This window comes from Diospyros lotus, chromosome 1, assembly GCF_014633365.1.
Source record: "Diospyros lotus cultivar Yz01 chromosome 1, ASM1463336v1, whole genome shotgun sequence".
Classification (NCBI taxonomy): Eukaryota; Viridiplantae; Streptophyta; class Magnoliopsida; order Ericales; family Ebenaceae; genus Diospyros; species Diospyros lotus.
In genome coordinates, this window is record NC_068338.1 from 51,127,813 (window position 1) to 51,149,387 (window position 21,575).

Here is a 21,575-nt window from a genome sequence, read left to right on the forward strand (position 1 = left end):
CATTTTCTTCTGTTGACTATATCTTTTACAGAAAGCTTCCAACGGCTAGTTTTTCAACTCCAACGGTCACAAACGGCTACATTTCTCTTCAATCTTTTTGGGAAGCCTATAAATACAAGTCATGGATGATCAAGAGAAGACTAATGGACGGGAACGAGTTGATCTAAAGAGTTAAAATCATTTTTACTCGAAGCTTACAATCTTTGCGCTTTCACTGTTGTATTTTCTATCCAAGGCTTTGTTGTTCTATCATTGTAAATTTATTATTAAGCCTTGTTTTCATTGTGAGAGAACTTGTAACTAAGAGTGTTAACTCTTAGCTTCTCTCTTTCATTTATATCGTTCTTATTTTCCTAGCTTTGTGCTAGAAGACTTGCTCGTTGAAGCAAGTGGCTGTAATTCCTAGCTAGGTGCTAGAGGGCTTGCTTGTATAAGCAAGAGGTTGTAATTCCTAGTCTTGGACTAGAGGACCTACTTGGTTTAAGTAGGGGATTTTAGTGGATGGTTTGAAAAATCCTTAGTGAGGAGCTAAGGTAGTGGATTAGGCTTGGGTTAAGCCGAACCACTATAAATCTTTTGTGTTCTTCTCTTGTGCTTGTGGTTTTATTTCATTTATTATTTCAAGCAATTCAATAATCCTCACTTGCATCGAATTTTCCATCAAAAGGATTTCAAAGTTCTATCAAAGATTTTTAAAATATCCAATTCACCCCCCTCTTGGTGTGTGCCATAGAACTTTCTGTTCTAACACTCTCAACTTTTCCAAAACACTGCCCTCAACTTATTTGTGTTGATTGATTAAATGACGATTTTACCCTCATAGATTTCAATTGATCCCTAGCCGTTAGACCCATCTCCAACTACTATTGTCGCCATGGTCTGTCACCATTGCCGTTGTCGTTGCCCCAATCGATCGCATCTTATCGTCGCCCTTGAACATCTCGTATGTTGCCTTCATCACCCCCTCTTTTCACCGTCCATCTGCGATTCATCATCATCGCCATCGTTTGTTTTGTTGTTTATGCTAAAGCTTTTTGTTATTGCATATATATTAATCTAATGGTAATATATTTGAAGGAGAAAAATAAAAAGTATATATATTGTATTAATATATTTTTTAATAATTATGTATAATCTATCAACATTTAATAATAAAATTTTATATTATTCAACAACATATATATTTTTATTTTTTTATCAAGTTTTAATAGTTTATCAACTCTTTTAAATCAAACACATAATTATTAACTGATAGTTTAAGAGCATATTTATCTAAACATATTATCAAGTTAAACATTATCCACATTTTTAACTTTACATAACTTAAAAGCTAAACAGATTAAAAGCTCCAAAAAAAAAAAAAAAAAAAAAAGGGGTAGGCCAAACACCTCCTGAGATCTTTTGTCTTGTCGAGGCTCGATCGTTCTGTTGGGTTGCTGTGGTGCGAAAGCGAAGCCCATTCGTTCTGTAGGTGAGAAGCTCAATTAGTTTTTATTTTTAAGGAGTAAAATAGTCATTTCACCAATTATCCTAAAGTTTGGATAATGGATCCTGACCACGCCCCCCTCCCAAGATTATGTTATCTTGTGTCCACCCCGGAAACCTTATCCCATCCTATAAATTATCTCATGTGCATAAACACAAACAAAATACAAGATAATTTTTATCCGTTAATTTATTTGGTCCTATCTCACGAACCAAATGGACCCTAAGTGTATGCTTTGAGGTCGAATGAGATGTAAACCCCTTTTTCGGCCCAACTTTTTAGTCCGAATTTCGGGGCAGAGTCCTTTTTGTTTTTCCTTAATTTATTCTTTTGGTCAAAACTTGAATATACTTGAATGATGTTCGGAGCAATTATTGGGCTTGTATTGAGCCCTTCTTAGACGACAAGGCCCAAAGGCGGATTGGTTACAGAAGGCAAGAATATTTTAATTACTTGGGCTTGATCCACCTCTAGTACTCAAAACTAATTATATTGGGCACCATGCAATTTACACAATATTGATCTCATACAATCATTCTTCCTTACTTTTATTTATTTAATTAATCTCAACTTCTATAAACCCAAAAGATATGTCATGTGTAGTGGAAGCAGGTAGAATTATGTGAGTTTCTAAAATAAACTCATAAGAATGAGTCTTAAATATTTCTAAAATAGCAGGGTTACATGATTCGATAGAAAGAAAGCATTTCCTTTTAGATAACTGAGCATGAAAGCGAGAATTAGAAACCCTTTTATTTTTCCTGTTTTTGGTCTCATTAGAATGATGCATGCAACTTTGGAGTGGAGTCATTTTCACAGCTAACAAAAGACAAACTCAAATGATAAACCCAAATCTATATGGATGCTTTTCGTGGACAGGTGTGTGGAGATTTAAACATGCAAGTTCTCTCTTGCTAGCAAATGCACATTTTCTTTTCTTTCCTTTTCTTTTTTTATTTATTTATCGTTGCGTGGCAAACTCAAACCCTAGTCGTTCTCACAAAAGAAAAAAAATAAAAAATAAAAACAAATAAAGAAAGAGATAGAGAAGATAATATTTAACCTAGCTAGCTAGTGAGGATAAGAGATATGAGGAGTTGCATGGTTAGAAGGGTTTCGTCTTCTGGTTATGATATCCTTAATCCAAGTCACTGTCAAAGCAAAAAAGTTTGGCAGAAGAGACAAAGAATGGAAGAAATAAGATTTTGTCGGATTAATTATCAACCATGTTATGAGTTTTCGACATCCTGGCAGGTAATTATGGGACTAAACGATAGGTTAAATTATTGCTTAATTAATCTTATTCAAAATAAGCTAGGAATCTCAACTCGATCTGATTAATGGCATCTGAATTGCCAACTTAACCTAACCGAGAGAGCCAATCTCACAAGTAATTCATATGTGCTATTGATGGATAAAATATTAATTCATCTCTCTCAATTATTAAAGGAACTAAACTCCTTTTTCCATTCTTCTTGTTAATATTGCTACAACACTATAATCTTTTTACAGAAAATACAGCTAAATTCATATTTCGTTGAAACAAACAAATCCATGTCCATACATACATATATATATATAAGCTTACAGTTATTAAAATATAATTAATACTGCATCTTTTTGGAGGGATTTTTTATTGACAAATTAAGATTATCATTTAACTTAATTACCTATTTTAAATCGAAAAGGAAAAGAAGACAAACAATTGGCTAGGGCTAGGGTTCCAACTTCCAAGCAGATAGAGCCATGAAAAAGATATATATATATATATTAATTAATTATATAAGTTAGTGACTGGAGTACTGTATGAAGGTTTGTGTTTTTTTTCTGGGAGGTGATAAAGAAATAAGAGGAGGAGGGGAGTTGAGTTGTAGCTTTGTTGTTTCTTTGCCATTTAAATAGGGGTCTTACGTACGTTACCGATTGCCATTGTAGATATCCGTTTTGGAGTAATTTTTGTTATTATATACAATAATAATTAATACCCATTTAATTATTATGAATACAGACAAAGAAAACTTTGTCGTGTCTGCACTGCACAAAAAATAAAGCAAGGTTTTCTGTTGCATGAGAGGAACGATCAGACCTTTCATGTGCACAAATGGATTGGACAACTTTGGCATGGCTAGGTGTCCCTGGATGAGCTTTCAAGCTTATTGCCATTTCACAACCAAGTTGTCATCTCATCATCATCCATCATATATATTATATACATGGTGTGTGTGTGTGTAAGAATATAAATATTAATCATAAAATTCATCATGTATCATGAGGTCTGATACAAATTAGATATAATAAAAGTACTGTCAACGTTAGCTAAGTTTAGGGTAAGCGTCCTTGATATTTACTTACACAAATTTTTTGACATTAGCCTAATGAGCGAGGTTAATTTAATTTTCAGAATGTACAGTACTGTAACTTAATGAAACTTAGGGATGTTGTTAATTTACTCAACATTAATTAGTATAAAATTAACATTGAGCACGTTTGTTATAGATTGGCCTTATATAGATCGATTGACATATGTTATACATATATATATATATATGGTCATGCTTAACAAGAAAATGTGAAATATTACTGCTTTATTTTGTGGCAACTTTCTCGATTTTATCTGTCAATTCTTATTGACAGTAAGTTTCAATCCTAAATAAAATAGAAAGCCTGTATTAATTAACTAAGAATCAACAAAGAGCTCGTCTAATAAACAATATAAATTTAAGATAAAAATAACATCATAAAATTATATAATTAAATTTTTAGAATAAAATTAAGACATAATAATATATTATTACAAATTCAGTCGTTAAACTCATGTTACCACTTGAAAAGATATGTAAAGTAAACTAGCTATATAAAATTACTTGGAAAGCAGGTAGGGACACTAAACCTAATCATCATTAAATGATGTTAATCACCACTAACCCTAAAGAAGTGATAATATTTAATATTAGAAAATCTGCATAATCTATTTCAATAAATTAATCTGATATAAGGTTTCATGTATGGTATCCTAAGCTTTGGCAGCATCCACACGTGAGGGGGAATAAGCTGGCAATGAGAATTTGAATGGAAGGTGGGTTTTCCAATCATCACTCAAGATTTCAATTATATTTATACAGGTAATTTGGTTTCGCAATGGTTAATTAATCTGAGATTAAATTACATGTATATGTAAATTATACACAATTCTATCAATTTTTAAAAACTACACTTTCTTCCTTTGTCAGTGACCCTGATATTACTTCATATCCATTTGCTAATTCGAGGTGTTATTATTATTGCTCAAAAAATAATTTAATAGTGATAATAAATAGGGCACATAACATAATAATAATAATAATAATAATAATAATAATAATAATAATAATAATAATAAAAAACTCTTATTTGCTTAAGAGCAAGAAATCTTTCATATTGGCTTGTAATCAAGAATGAAAATAAACGTTTTAGATTGTATATCATTCTAATAATATTTTAAAAATATGTATGTATATATAATAAATTTACAATTTTCGTAAAAGTGACAGAGAACAAATAGCACAAGAGAACAAACAATGCTACAGATAAATATTAGACAAGTGGAAAATCCTTGACACAATCCTAAACTGTGTCGTCTTCTGGCACAGATGGAAATAGAACTCAGGAGGAGAAGAAGAAGAGACCATAAGCTGTGAAACTTTGAGCCACAACATTTTAATATTATATATGCAAATTATATAAGTGAGTGTAATTAATTAATTAAAATAATATAATTTATGAAGTATGAAACACAGAGAGCAAACAACAAATATTGCCACGGGATGCGGGCCTTTTGGAGGGGAGCTTGGGAAAGGGAGTCTCCTTGTCCTTACCCATGGCGGCTGTTTGGCTCCGTACACCTCACTGAGTTGCTTCAACCCTCATTACCCAACTCAGTTCAAACCTCCAAACTCAATTAACTTCTAATTAAAAATAATCTTCAATATTAAGGGTTCGATATGTATTAATCTTCAGTTAACTTGTAATTAATATTAATGGGTCGTTCTGTCCTTTTATCTTTTTGTTTTGGTCCTTTGACTTTATTTGGTATGGTTTACAATAGGGTTTAGGGTTTAACTTTTAATTTATAAATGTTTAAGATTAAAAGTTAAAATGCTTAATGAAAATTGTTACCAGAAATTTAAAAAATGGGTTGAATTTTGTACTAAAAAATAATCTTTAAAAATACACAAAATAGTTAAGACTTTTCTGCGACTATTAACAACAAAAATTAAATAAAAAAAACTTACAACAAACGAAGCCTTTCTTTGACACATTGAGTGAGCTAGCTAGTTTGTCGGTTAATTAGGCGAAAAAAAGTTGGGATCTAATGGAAAAGAAAATTCACTTAAGGGTAAAATGAAAGTGGCTTCACAGCACAGTTTTATCTTTTTGAACGGCTCATCCACCTTTGTGGCCTTTTCAGCTGATGCAATAGAAAGCGCACTACAGAGTCAAGTAGCAAAATTGGAGTGGAGACAAAAATGGCACAAAGTTTGATAATTTATTTTCTTTAATTTTATTGTCCTTTAGCTTTCGGGGACCGTAGAAGGGTAATGGATTGTTTGGCTGAGGCCATGAAGAAAATGGTTAGAAAAGTCCTTTTGATTTGACCATTTTACAGTTCACAATAATATCTACTGGGGCCTTGAGCTTAGGAATTTGTCAAGACCTGCAGTCTAATGAAACAACAGGCATCATCTTTTGACATATTTGAAAGCTCCATGCTCCTTGGATTTGTTGTAAGTTATCATCAAATGTTTCAATCGAAACAAGTGTGCTCTCTCTCTCTCTCTATATATATATATATATTACACTTATATAGATAACTTTTGAACACTAGCTAGTTTATATATGCAAGCTCTACTGCCTTTTAACTGTTTAGTGGTGTCATCAAAACTTCTACATCTTTGCATTTATTTTGTTTTTGTTCCTATTATAGTTTTGAGAAGTTGAAATAATGACAATAGAAAACCCCATCAAAACCTAGTTGAATTTTTTCTTTTTTTCTTCTTTCTTTTCTAATTTAGAATATTTTCTAGAAGAATTCTCTAAAAAGGTTACAATATATATGAATATGAACTTTCTCCCCCTACTAGATAACTCAAAAGAGGATAATTTTTGTATTATAAATTAACCATATCTCCAATATGTATCTTATTAATCTTTAAATTATATATCTAGTATATAAAACTTTGTATATCTTACATAATCTCGAATATTGTGTTCTATTTATTTTAAAGAGTTCTCAAATATTAGCCAACAAGTTAAAAACTTGAGCTTGAGAGATAATTAGGGTAAATATTTTCATCCAAATTCAAGCAATACTTACAAAGTTTTGACTTCATATCCTATGGTTTATTTTTAAAAAATATATATTTTTTAAACATCTTTAAAGAAATGAGTTGTTCTAAAAATAAAATTAAACAAATAGTAAGATCCAAAATACTATAAGTACGTTAAAGTCATGTTTGATTGAGCCATTAGTTTTGAATGAAAAGAGAATGGGAATAAAATAGAGTAGTCATTTTCTTTGATTTTAGTGGAATGGAATAATATAAAAAAATATTTGACAAAAATACCCTTTAACATTATAAAAATTATATTTAAATCCAAAAAATCATATAATTATCAAATATATGTTCAAATTTATTTTCCTTTTTACTAAAAATATTAGATAAAAATTGAACTAAAATTAATAAGATTTTATTTAGTTGTTAAAAAATTATTTAATGGCAAATACATAAATAATATTCAAGTAACATTTAAAATATAGAAAATATTAATTCAAAATATAGACGTATTAATTGAATACAGCTAAAAGAATAAATATAATTTAATATAGTTATATATAATTAATAAAATTTGATTAGATGTCAAATATATATATATACATATATATAGATAAATTTCAATTTCTAGGGGAAGTGGCTGGCAACGGGCAGCAGCAAATGGTGGCGGGCGATGCCGACAAATTTATATATGACAATATATAATTTTAAGAAAAAATTGAGCATAAAATTATAATAATAATAATAATAATACTCATTCTATAAAAAAAAAAAAAAAAGAAGAAGAAGAATATTCATCTATTTTATGATAAAAACCTTTCCATCAATTTAAATAAATGAATCATTCTATTATCTCTTAACAATCAAACATGATGAAAGGAATTTTAATTTCATTCTCATTTCAAGTCTGGTTAAGAATATTTGTACCTTTAAGTAAGAGTAACATTAGTAGTCTTTTAATAATATAAATAAATATTAAAAATTATTTAAAATTTATTTTTTTTTATTTTTTGAGATATAAAATCACTAATTAAAAAATTTTTGTATTCAAGTTTAGAAAGTAAATTTTTTTTAATTGACAATATAGCTAAATTATTTTAATACTTAGATCAATGCGGATTTCTCAAATGACATTTTCGTTGTCTAAAGAATCATTTTATCAAATTATCCTCTTAAAATAATAATATTTTTTATCTCTTTTTTTTATTACATTAGCAGTTTGTGTAAGCACCCCCGCCCGGATATCCCCAATCACCCGGACTACCCGAACGAGAGCGCCTATGGGAGGAGAAAAAGAATGAGACATAAGACAAAAACTACCCTAGCATGCATGTGCAAAAATAAGAACAGCGAAAACGAAGCTAAACACATGCATGCACTACGGGTACCCTGCTATTACAGCGGTCACATGATAAATAAATAAATACAGACTCCTGTGCCGACATACACGAGACTCGAGGAAAAACCTGGCACAGTAAGAATAATAGAGTAAATCCTACTCAAACATCAGAGTTGACCGGGACAAACGGGACTGCCTATACACCATACCGACTCCGCCGCTAAAAGCTGACTCCCTTGCCATGGCCCACGCTGGTACTACCTGGAATAATGAAAAGCAAAGTGAATCGAGAGACTCAGTAAGCATAAAAAAAGAAAGGCTGAAAAATGAACATATCCAGAAAACTCTCCCCAGGATAAACCCCCAGGTACACACAAGTCATGAGACGCTACAACACAATAGCATAACATAATAAAAGCATATACCAGTCCTTGGGGCCCACACAAGACACCTGGCACCTAAGTCCCATACCAACCTGCTGCTGCCCTGAAAGGCAACATGTATCTCCAACAAAACTGTCCGCGTTGTCCCGGGTCGGTACTCCCATCACCCGTCCATGTCGGTACTCCCGACACCCGAGCCAGAGGCTCCCTCGAAACGGTACTCCCGTCCGAGAACTATATACTACCAGTAGCCATGCAATGCACATAAAAATGCAATGGCGTAATGAACATCAACGTGATACAAGGCGCCCATACATCCAGGCATCAGGCCATACTCCGCCCATATAGTAAGTCACACACGATGCATATGCCCGTGCTGGATGCAACCTGACCAAGCTAGAATGTCCGTGATTAAGCATAACCAAATCATGATAATCCCAACATGCAGCCCGTACCCATGTGCATACCAAATCATGCAACAAGAATAAAATATAACCAGACATACTATAATCACATAATGGCAGAGCTAATCAGCAATGCCTGGCACCGGTCAGCGGTCAGTGACCAAGAGAGACCATCTGACAGCCTAAGACAGACTGTAAGACAGTCACACAGTCATTGAATAGCCAATCCTTGCCCCCACTACACAACCGCTCTAACCGATAAATAACCAAAAATCCAATAATAATACCCGAACAGCTAAGAACCTAGCCCCGGGTAAGTACGACATCATTTCCATAGGCTTGGGAATGGTACAAACCCCCGTAGGCAACCAACGAATAAAACTCTAGAGACCAGTTTAATAAATTAAATTTTAAAACAAACCGTTTTAAATTTCATAATTTATTAACAGCTGAAACCAACGAATGGAGGTCAAATAAATTGATAACGAATGAATCGACAATGAGGGTATAAAGAACTTGCCTGTATCTAGTCGTTTACAGTGTTTCCACACTTGAACATCACCAAATTAATACACGCTGTAAAATAGAATAACTCAATAAACAATGCTAGGCGCCAAATTAGAGTAAGGGAGAGGATAAAATACGAGAAATCACGGGGTCTTTCACGGGAATTAAAGAACACGAGGAGATAGTTAGAAACTTGCCTGAAAATAGCTGTTTTCAACCTCTCTTATACTCTCGATGCGAATTAAATCATTTCCTAGCAAATAACACAACCAGGACTTAAATTAATTATTTCTAATCACGCAAAATTTATAATTTAAACATATCACGCTTCTACTAATTTTTACCCACCTATCTTGTCACTTTTCATGCCAAGACAATCCTAAAATCACCTCATTTTTCCGAATTTTTCATTCCTTATTTTTCTTTTCTTTCATTTCTTTTCTTTTTCTTCTCTTTTCTTTTCTTTCTTCTCCTTCCTTCCTTCTTCTTCTTCTTTCTTCCCGCCCCTGCTCCTGCCCGCCTGCATCTCTTTCTTCTCTTTTCTTCTTCTTCTTCTTCTTCTTCTTCTTCTTCTTCTTCTTCTTCTTCTTCCCCATGGCGCGCACGCCTGCACGCACCAACACCGGCCCCTGCCGGCCTCCGTTGCTGCCTCCACGCTCACCGCGCGCGCTGCAACTGCCGCAACGGCCATAGCTGCCGCTAAAGCTCCTGGCTACCACCTCACGCCACCACGAACCAGCGCTCCACAACACTGCAAGGCCGCCAGCGATGGCTGCCTTCGACGCGAGCTGCTTCCGCGTCGCTGGTTCCCTACGCGCACGCTACCTCCGCGTTGTTGTTGCTAGTGCGTCGGCCATGGCCGCTGCTCCAAGCGGCCACCACTGCTAGCCACCGCGGTCGCTTTAGGCCATCTTCAACTGGCCACCGCTGCTCGTCTTCACCGCGTGCTTGCTTCACTTGGCCACAGCAACAGCAGCTCGGTGATGCATCAACCATGGCGAGTTCGGCCATTCTCTCTCTCGATCTCTCTCCCTCTCACAATCTCTTGGCCCGGCTCCCTCTCTCGGCAATGCTCTCTCCTTCGCAATCTTTCGCGAGCTCTCTCTCTGCTCGCTCCCTCTATCTCTCACTCTCTGCGATTTCAAATATCAGAGGAATGGAGGAAGCTTCCTAGAAGCTCACGAGCACCGCCTCAAATTTTAAACAAATTAATTAATTTAGATAAATTTAATTTAAAATTTTATTATTTTTGGGATATTACAGTTTGTACCTTATTATTCATTATTTAATATGAAAAATGAGTCGTAGATTTGGAGAGTTGGGAGACCTCTTCGTTTAAATGATACCTCATTATTTATTACTTAATATTAAAAAATAAACTATCGAATTGGGGAGTTGGATGATCTTTTTCTAAATAAAACAATAAAATAAATAAAACAAAAACTCAAATAAAAAACTATCATAAAATAGAATTATGAATGATAGAAGGCCTCATTTTTTAGAGGAGCCCTTGTTCCGGTAAATCAACGGTAATCTAAGTAGTAGGAGTAGTGGTGGTGGTGGAAACGATTGAAATCATAAAGGATAAGAGTAAAAAAAAATTGGGGAGAGATAAATATATATATTAGAGAGATAAGAGGTGAAACTGTACATATGGAATTGCTTGAATAGCGACAAAAGAGAGCGAGCAACAGTGGTGGGGAATTGGCACTGGCCAGCACATTATTTTCACAAAATTGACGTAAGTGTAGGCATGTATAAATAATATCTTTCGAAGAATGTTGCAGCATTCGAGGACAAAACAAGAAGAAGACAACTCCCACAGGTGTTACTATATATACTCTCTGCCACAACCCTCCAAATCTCCAGATATATAATATAATATGTGGAAATAATAAATAGTTAAATAAAAACAAGAATACAACCAAAACACTTGCAGAGAAGAATCCCCTTACAACGAAAGCTCTGTCAATGGAGTCCGATCGAGAGGGAGTGATATAATTCAATATTTTGGGGGGCCTTGGCTGCATCTGGCGGCCATGTTCCATTACTCATCGATCCAACCATTTCAAAATTAACAATACTATTGGTTGATGCAAGATGTGACGCACCGCATACATACTAACACAGAATATGCGTGGTGTGTCGATGGTTTTTTCAAGTAGGAAGAACACTAAATTTTTGTGGGTATCTTGATTTTAGATTTTAGATTTTTTATTTTTTTTAAAAAAAATAAAACTATTATAAACAATAAGCACTTCATTTTGAGCCAAGTGATTTAATTAAGAATCACAAGGAAGAAAGTTGGAAGCTTGTAAATTCAAAAGAAGTTACTTTCACCTATAGGATTGTTTTGATGAAAAGTCGAAACGTTATAACTGATGCAGAGAGTTAATTCGAAATTATTATCATGTTCAGGGAAGTCAGAGAAATTGTTTAATTTGAAAGTGACTTAAATTTGCTAAATGAATTTTTAAAGTGACCCAAATGAACACAGAGAGTGTGTGTGTGTGTGCGCGCGCGCGCTTTCGGTAGTTGGTTGGAATGGGGAGGACCCACAAAAAGTTAATGGGAAAAAAAACAAGGGTTAAAGTTCAAAACTTAATTTCTAATTATAGGTTTTGGCATATAAAAGGAAAGCGAAGAGGTAATGCTGTTCATTAAATGTTTCTATATATTACGAAAGAAAATACAAAATTGGCCCATCTTCATCTTTATTCAGCTATCTATCTTATCGTCTACTCTAGCTAACGCCTGGTCTACTTGACTGATTAACATTAGAAACCAAAAAAAAAAAAAGGAGGAGATAGAAAGAAACAAAGATGGCCCTTCCCCTTGCCTCTGCCTTCAAAAAGATTAGCGAGAAAACCCCATCTTCTCCATCAATGCTTCCCTGAAGCAAGGAGGAGGCTGCCATGCAAGAAGCAAGCTAGCTTTAATTTTGATTGATCTGATGGCTTAACAATTATTTACGAGACCAGCTGGTTTTTGTTGTTTTGAACCACCCAGTTGGAGAAAGTTTCGAGGGTGTTCATGTCCGCTCTGTAATGCTTCTGGGTGAACTCGAGCAGCATCGGCCACGTGAAGTCTGGATATATTCTAGGGTGCTTGCTGTCCACCAATTCAGATGGCGGGCTCACCACCTTATCCTTCTTCGGACAGAGAAAGAAAGCCAGAGATTTCCTCGGCGTCTTGCTGTTTACCACTGCCCGGTGGAGGCAACTCTTGTATCTCCCGTTCGAAAGAGCCTGAAATACATCAAATCCAAATTAAGTTAAGCAACGGGTCCCCACTCAAAAATCTAATTGAATAATACATTCAAGACCTCCCCAATAAATTAAGGCGATGCGGTAATGGCTCTGTCGGGAAGCTAGCTTACCATGAAGGTGTCGCCAATGTTGACGACGAAAGCATTGATATTCGGGATGATAGAGCGCCATTCATTGTCGACAAAGACATGGAGGCCGCCGACTGCGTCTTGGTGAAGGATGGTTAGAGAGGTGGGATCACAATGAGGCCCTGTGCCTAAGGTCTGGTCTGGCTTCTGGCATGGTGGATAGTAGTTGAGCCTCATTATGGAATCGTTTTCTTCGAAAAATTCCTTGAAATGGGCTCGGCTTACACCCAGGCTCATCCCCAGGAGCTCCATGATCCCAAGGGAAAGCGTGCTCATTGCATTGCAGTACTCTTGGTAAACTTTCCTGCATGCACATACGCAACAAAATTTAGATTCCTAATCATGAAATTAACCTTAAGAGGGAAAGAAACAGAGAGATCCGACCAAATCACGTCAAGAGTTTATAACTCTAATAATACCATTTGTTAAGGTTGAAAAATTAAGAGAAAATAGAAATGTAAAAATTAATTTGAAATAGTCTGAGCTGATCAATGCCTGCCCGCATTTACGGACGTACGGTCCCACCACAAGGGATATACCATCAAAGTTATCCCAGCAAGCAATTAAGTGGTGTTAAAGCTATTCTAACAAATTGGAATAATTTGCAACATACGTACCCGAATTCGACAAAATCTTCACCCATTTTGTCCCTGAAATAGTCTTCAACAATGTTGGATGAGTTCTTCTCCGTAGAGAAGCGAAAAGAGAGAGTTTCTTTCCATGGCAGCTTGGACGAGAATCTTCCAGTGAAACTACTGGCATATCCACAATGCTCGCCAATCTTTCTCTGAACCCTTTGCTTCAGGCAGAGTGGGAGCTCAAAGAAGGAATCCATATTAGCATGAGCTTGAGATATGAGCTGGGGATCAACTCCATGGTTGACCACAAGGAAGAAGCCGTGTTTCAGGCAGGCTTCCCGGACGATCCTGGATGCTTTCATGACGGCGGCCGAGTCGCCGGAGCGGAAGCCCCCCAAGTCCAGTAGCGGAACGGGAAGCTCAGGCGTGGCGGCGGCGGGGCGTTCCTTGTCGGGCCAAATGAACTGGGAGGGGATGGTGGCGTGGTGGCTCAGCACGGCGGCGTCGAAAACAAGGGGCTTCTGGTCTTCGAGCTTGGTGTCGTCTTTGGCCATGGACAGTGGGTTTGGGTTATCGATGCAGCCGATTGCCATTGCATTAAGAATTAGGAATTGCACAGAGAGAGAGAGAGAGAGAGAGAGAGAGCGCGGAAGAAGAAGAAGGGGAAGAAGAAGAAGAAATAGTTAAGAGGCGGGAAGGAGGGTGGGAAAGGCGATAGAAGAAAGGCCAGTGCCGTTCATTGGGCAAATCGATCGCCAAAATTTCGAATCTTTATAGTCTCTCTTTGTCGCTGGTACCCTCCCATTAAAATTAAAAAAATAAAAATAAGATAATAACAGTGACATATTCTCAACTATTTATTTAAGTTCTTCTCTCTTACGTGAAAGGACGTTCTTATAAAAAAAAAATTATAATAAATGCCATTAGAACCATGAGGTAGCAATACTTTTGCCCATAAATTTGCAAAGAAGCACTCCTATTATTATTAAGTCCAATTAAAAGGCCGTTGGGAGTGGTAATGGCTAATTTTGGGTTGGATATAAATTGAATTTTTGTAAATTTTTTTATTAAAAGCTGATTCTCATTTTAAATAAATTAAGGTTATCCAATATCTACTGAATTTTGAAAGGTATAAAGTGGGGGTGGGGTCTTGTAACTTGGGAAAATGAAAATTAGGGGAAGGTGGGAGTGTCATATGTTGGTTAGGAGCGGGACAGCGTTTCCCAAGGCGTTTCAGGGAGACACAGCAAACACTATCGTCACCCCCGTTTTAGTTAACTGCTCCTCCTCCTCCTTCTTCAACATATATTAATAATTTATTATAATCTATGATATACATTATACTATACAATAGATCCGCCCTATGCCTATCCTATCCATCATCTCCTACGAAAGCATCAGCATGTGCCAGTGCTCGATGTATTAGCCCTAGCGCCCCCCTCCCACTCCGTGGCTCCATGACACCACATCCATTCGACACCCATGTTGTTGCTATTCTTGTATTTGTCCTACAGCTTTGTTCATTAGAGACAGAAGAATAATTATGTTTTGTTTGACACTCAATTTTCGAACAATGATTTTACATTACTACAAATAATAAATAATAAATATATATATATATGAATGTCATGTAACATACATTAGAGAGTTATTGACGATTGTCATGTAACATAACACGACTTTGTGGATAACATTTTCGTTTGCTAAAAGCCTTTTGACGGGGTCCTCCTTGTTGGATTGCAAAGGTTAGTTTCGTCTTGAAGGTTGATTTTTTTATTCTAAATAACAGCAAAGATAGGCGCTCGCTTAGCAAATAATCATCACTCTTCACTTGGGTAAACTGTTTTGGGTCTGACTTTATATGTATAATGCACTAATATCAGTCGCCAAAATGATTCGAAATTCAAGTTGAGAGGACGAGACAAGGGGAGGGTTGTGACTTGGAAGCACTGGGATCTTGAAGGGGACAAAGACACAGGGAGGAGGAGGAGGAGGAGGAGGAGAAGGCCAAGGCAGCCAAAGGGGCGGCTTTCATTTCATTGAGCCCTATATCTTTAATTTATCTTCATCAATTGTTAGTGGTTATATGAAGAAATTTATCACATTAGGATACTATATCAACACGATAACAACGTGACACGTACACTATTACTTGTGTGAGAGAAAAGTGAAGGTTGATAAAATAGACTGAGTTGAGTTGCAGGGGGAGGCGGGAAAGCAAAGTGATGGTGGAACATAACTATGAATGCACAATGGTAGTACAAGAAAAGGTCAACCTTCACCAACTAATGTCATATCTCTAATTAAATCAACCCTAACTTCAACTTCTTCTCTAACTTTTACAAGTTAAATTGTTGACAAATTAAATAACCAAATAAGTTGTCGAGGATAATATAACCACAACAATAGTGAACATTAAGACAACAAGCCATTTATTCAAAAAGCACGTTACCAAATAATGACAGGTAAATCACCAACCCTATGACTCATCCAAACGTTGCTCATAAATAGAGTACTGCTATTCATCTAAACTGAATTTTCAACCTAAGTGACACCTTTTGATTAGACAATGAAAAGATACATTATACTTTTTATTATTCAATGAAAAATATCGCCTAAATGAATAGCATTATTTCTTATAAATGATCATGAATGTTAATAGTGTCCTTAGCAACCTTTTAGTGATTTTAAAAACAAATCAAGGCCTAAACCTTTTACTTTCAATTTTCATTTTTTTACTTTCATTTGTTTTAAAAAAAAAATATTTTCATTGACCCAAAGTCATTGAAGAGGTCACCAACAATCTCCACACATAAAAAAAAAAAAAAAAAAAAAAAAAAGAATTTTTGTGAGTTGTTGATGGCCATGGCCATGGCATCCCATGTCATGGATAGTGGTGGAGCAAGCGAGAAAATAAAAATAAATGTAATATTATTAGACAAAATGCTAATTTTGAATATAATAAAATTAAAAAAAAAAACTAAAAGCCTAATTAGACATTGGAAGACAAAGCGAAATGAGGTGTGGATTTGCAATCCAAAACTAGGAAATGAATGGGCGTGAACATGTTTCCATATGTAGTTAATATGCTTTTCACCATCCACCACTTCTCCTTTGTTGTTTATTTATTTTTCTCTCTTGATAAGTGGTGGGTCTAAGTGGGAGCTTGCTGGGACTACGTAAGAAAATGGGCACACAGCCTATGCCCCCATTGGCTTTGGTTTTAGCTTTTACAAGGAAATAAAAAGAAGAATGGGACTTGGAATTAATACCAAGTGGCCTCGAAAGAAAGGTGTCTTGTTGAACAAAAATGGCACACGAACATGGCTGGCCCCAGTCAACACTATATATGTTCCTCTTTCCATTCTAAATCATGACTATGACATAACCCATAATAACTCCAAAATCTGATGTGAACATTGCTATAGCACAAGGCTACACCATGTACAATCCATTGACACTTTGTATGTTCCTACAAACTCCATCATGTAATACGCTAAGCAACAAAGTGGTTCTAATAATAAGAAGTGCCCTGTGGGCTGCTCCACTCCGATTATGGCACCAAGAAGTTAAAATAAATGATACGAGCTACAAAGACATTTCCGAAGATAAAGTCATGAAATAGGAGCAACCTTAGATAGTGAGATAAAACCACGATGATATGTCGATGTTGTTGTTGCAGTTTCTGCTTAGTCTCTCTTAACTTGTTTTACTAGAATGACAAAGTAATATAGTCATGGGAGATGCTAAGAAATAATATCTCTTTTAAGTTCTTAGTAGTGCGTCATGAAACATGAGTAGCAGAGAAGTCACGTTATGTGAAGCGTGGAAAGAACAGAGAGAGCCTGCTTCAACTGAAATTCAAAGCTCTGTGATTTCAAAACCACACTTGACAAATCTGTTGACAAGGGAAGGTGGGTGGAGAAGAGACAAGTTACTATGAGTGGACTTTTGACAAATTAAGTATGGAACTAATGTTGGACAGCATCCTCATACGATATGATAAACAATAACGGAACCAACTGTGTCAGAGAGTTGGGTCAATAACTTCAGCCAGAATTTTATTCATGTCAATATCGTACAGATTATTATGGAATACTGAATCAATTATTTTCAGACAAAAATCATACAGAGAACAGTTGCCCACTAATCACAAAGAGGTCGAGAGACAAGAAAGATATTTTGGAAAGACGAAGCATCACTAAGCAATCTAAGAATAACTTCAATCGCTACAACATATTCCATTGTCAACCACCAACACCAGTATTGGGCATGAGTTCAGACAGTGAGAACCATCAAAATCAACCACTAGTTGGCAGCTACAGTTATATTTTTTTACTCTAGAATCAAATAACAAGACATTCTGACTTAATTTGAATAGACAGCGAGTAGACTGGAACTCTGGTTTCAAACTTGCCAGAGTTTCAGAAGAAAATTCAGCTTGGCACGTAGAAAGACGGAGAGAGGCCCAGCACAAGTCCGACGGGCGTAAACAAGGACAAAGATAAAGGGGGACATGGCCACCCTGGATCTTCAAAACAAGCCGCTGCACGTAACATATTGTTGTAATTGTAGATCTAATTAGGAAAGAAGGAACCTGGCCTTGTTACTAGGCGCAGTATATAACTGCACTAAATTTAATGCTGCAGGGCAGCATGAGCTGTAATCGTTGCCATGGTCTGATCGCTTTCCTAGAACTAAACTACACCAAAAAAAAACACTTTTCAGCATCACCTAAATACGGTCTAATAAAACTCTCAGAGAAAAATTATGTGCACTCTTAGGTCGTGTTTTGAACAGAGATTTTTGACGGGGGAAAAGTGCACAAAAGTATACAACTTATGTGCCTGTGATCTAAAGATTTTGTACTTAGATATTGGATAAATTTGAAAGAATCCTATGCATTCTAGGATTTTTAGTCCACAAATAGTGATAATTGATCTACACAAAAATATGATTTGAGTTTGAATAAAATTGGTTACGATCCCCCTTATTTTGGTTCACTATCACCCCTCTAGAAAATTACTTTGTGTCTCGAAGACACATCTACAGAAAATCTTGATACTTCAAACTAATAAGTAGCTGCCATATAATTATATTTATAAAAAAATCTTTAGATCAAGAAAAATAATGGCGTTAATATATTTACAAATTTAACGTTACCATTAAAGCAACTCATTAGGTAAGGGAATCAAGATTTTTGCTCACGTGGTGCCCTCTTAGGGCACAAAACATTTTTCCTTTCCCGTATGTTTCTTCTCCCTTCCCCCAACTCCTCTCTATTCTCAACCTAGTCTATTTTCCCTCTCTTCTTTCTCATTTTCTCCTCTGCCCGCATCATGATACATGCAATATTACATTGACGTAAGAACATTCATTTTCTTTTCTTTTCTTTTCCTTCCACAAATCCTAGTTCCAAATATAACATTAGTGCTCCAAATTCTCCTTTATCAAGTCCCAGTTTTTCAACACAAGTCCACTACTTCCAGATAAAATCTGAAATAATTTCCAGCATCCCCATATTTCATTAATACAAGACAGGGATAGGTGGGGAAGAGGAAGGGGAACATCATGGTCCATCACCGGAGGCAACTAACATGATGGTGGAGTGGTCACAATGTCATGCAGACAAAAGGTGGGGGCAACTGACTCTCTCCAAGAACAAGAACAAATCCCATGAAACTGATTGACCCAACAAAGTTGGATCTATAGACTATACTACAACACTAAGGCTATAAGATTATCAGTGCGTCACATTTAGGACAAACACAGTTCCATCCTCTCTCTTTATCCACTAAAAGATTGCTTACTTTCTTCTGTCTGCACCATTATTCATTCGGTAGTGGGTCTGGTAAGGGATTTAATCTTATTAAAGATGGGGAGCAAAGACAATCTCAGTTGATTTTGGTTCTGGATTTACTTGAGGGCAAAAGAATGGTTTGAACAATGACAGAAATGAGTTTCAAAAGTTGGTTGTCTTTTGTTACGGAAATGCATAAAACATATCTTGTTTAATGCAATTACTTCCTTTTTCCTTTTAAGGAGAAATCAGAACCTAATGGCAACCTTCTTATGTTTCCTAGCCAAAACAGTGGAGCCCCGGGGCCAATATATGTTGGTTTTGATGAGTAAATATCATTACCAAGTTATCTCTCCCCTTTTGCCCGATTCAATGCTTCATTCTTACATTCCTAATCTAGCTCCTCTAGAGGAAACAGGCTGTGAAGCATGTTTGGCTCGCTTGCTCAAATTGTCATCTAATCCCAGCAATACCTAATGTATTCCTGCCGAATTACATCCGCACAGACATGTTCCTGTTGCACTTCCTTCCACCGTGCTAGTCATTTTACAGTATTCCGTGGTTGCTTCTAAAACCCAAAAGAGATCACGACTCTCAGGGGGAACCTACACGATCCCTAGGAGTTTGTCTGTAGATTTTTCTCTTTTCCTTTTTAACTTTTTCACAAGAAGTTGCAACACTAGATGAATCTTCATTAACAATTGAAAGCACAAGTTTGTCCCTGGTATAACCTCTGTGAGAAAAGGAATGTAGTCTGATAATAACAGGCAATGTCATGTCAGGAAAAGATGAACTTTCCCGAGTTTTTTAGAGGTGAGAGAGTGATACTACTAGTTGGAGGCCTTAATGTTTAAGTGCAATCTGCGCCAAGATGTCACTTAGGGGTGTTGGAACCAGGAGGAGCCAAATCCTCGGCCACCATATAGGAAAAAGAACCCAGTTGTACAAAGAGACAAACTTTTGGAAGTGAAGATGGTGGTATTTCTTGTCCTAGTTGTACACTAGGCTTCCCACATACAGCGGTGGGGACTTTATCCTTGGACGATTTTGATCATGGAGAAAATCATTTTAGCTAAAAGCAAACAGGTGAAGGTGACTCTCAACCAGGAGCGAAATTGTCGTCAGGTTCTCAAGCATACCCAGCTGAATGTCCTATGCAGACTATCATCAAGGAGAAAGGGCATCCACATAATGAATTTGCATTGATATATGCCAAAGACAACCTCCCACGCAGGGTCTAGCTGCTTCAGCTCATCATCCTGGCAGATTATGTCTTTGAATAAATATAACTGCCTTCAGTTATGGTATTTAAGTAAGTTTAGAAAAGAAACTAGACACCAATGTGAGACAATGAATCCAACGAATGCAGAAATGCTAGCAAATAAACACATCCAACCAATGATTTTAACTCCTCAATCATCTTTATTCATAGTCAGTCTCATAAATTATCCCAAACTAAGAAATATAACGCCGCCACTACCAAGCATTAATATCCCTAGGTGAAATCAGTCTCATAAATTCTAAACTCCTCAATCATCTTTATTCATAGTCATATTTTATGTAAGGCTATAAAATCCCATGCCATGCCTATTGCCAGCATGTTTTTTCTAATCCTCTCTCTCTCTCTCTTGCTACAGAACTCTTCTATTCAACACACTCTTCATATAGGTTTATTTATTGACCTACTTTTACATATCCCGACCAAGTTAATTAGGTCTTATACATCTTATTTTAATAACTCTTAACATTCTTCAACAAGCTCATCTTATTTATACTCGAATTTTGCACATATAGATAAATAACTATTCGTATTTTGTCATATAATAAACCTAATCGTATAGTTGTTTGATATAATTTTCTTTTTAGATCTAAAGAAAAAAAAAATTAACCTCAAAAAAAGCTAGACGCACTTTTCCGCTCCAACCATCCTACCTTAGTAACATTTTCAATAATCTTTTTTTTTTTTTTTTTTGCTTAAACAATTGTAATATCAAAACTAATTTTTTCTTAGCATAACTTAATTTTCAAGTCTGATCATAATTCAACCGTACTACTTGTACAAAATTTATATTCCATATATTCAATTTTGATCTTCTCAACTAGACATCTTTAAATTCTAAGGGGTCCCTCTATAATTCAACCTCAATGTTCTTACCTTCTTTTGTCTAATTTACCAAAAGAATGCCATCCGCAAATAATATACACCAAGACACCTCTTTTTAAGATCTTTGAGGGCTCAATACAAACCATTGATGTAATACAATTGTAATTGAAAAGGCATCAATCCCTCTTTCGGGTCCTGACACATGTTTTTACTCAATGATACATGTATTTAACATGCTATATATAAATTACTTGAATGTCAAGGG

The 21,575-nt window shown here is 35.8% G+C and overlaps 1 protein-coding gene across 1 annotated transcript; it reads right to left on the reverse strand.

The window, feature by feature from the left end:
* Nucleotides 1–12,054: 12,054 nt before the first annotated feature.
* Nucleotides 12,055–14,160, reverse strand: LOC127796610 (gibberellin 20 oxidase 2). Its single transcript, XM_052328849.1, has 3 exons — nt 13,446–14,160; nt 12,811–13,132; nt 12,055–12,679 (listed from the first exon to the last, which is right to left on the reverse strand). The coding sequence occupies exons 1-3, from the start codon at nt 13,997–13,999 to the stop codon at nt 12,401–12,403; spliced, it is 1,155 nt and encodes a 384-aa protein (XP_052184809.1). The 5' UTR covers nt 14,000–14,160; the 3' UTR covers nt 12,055–12,400.
* Between the last annotated feature and the right edge of the window lie 7,415 nt (nt 14,161–21,575).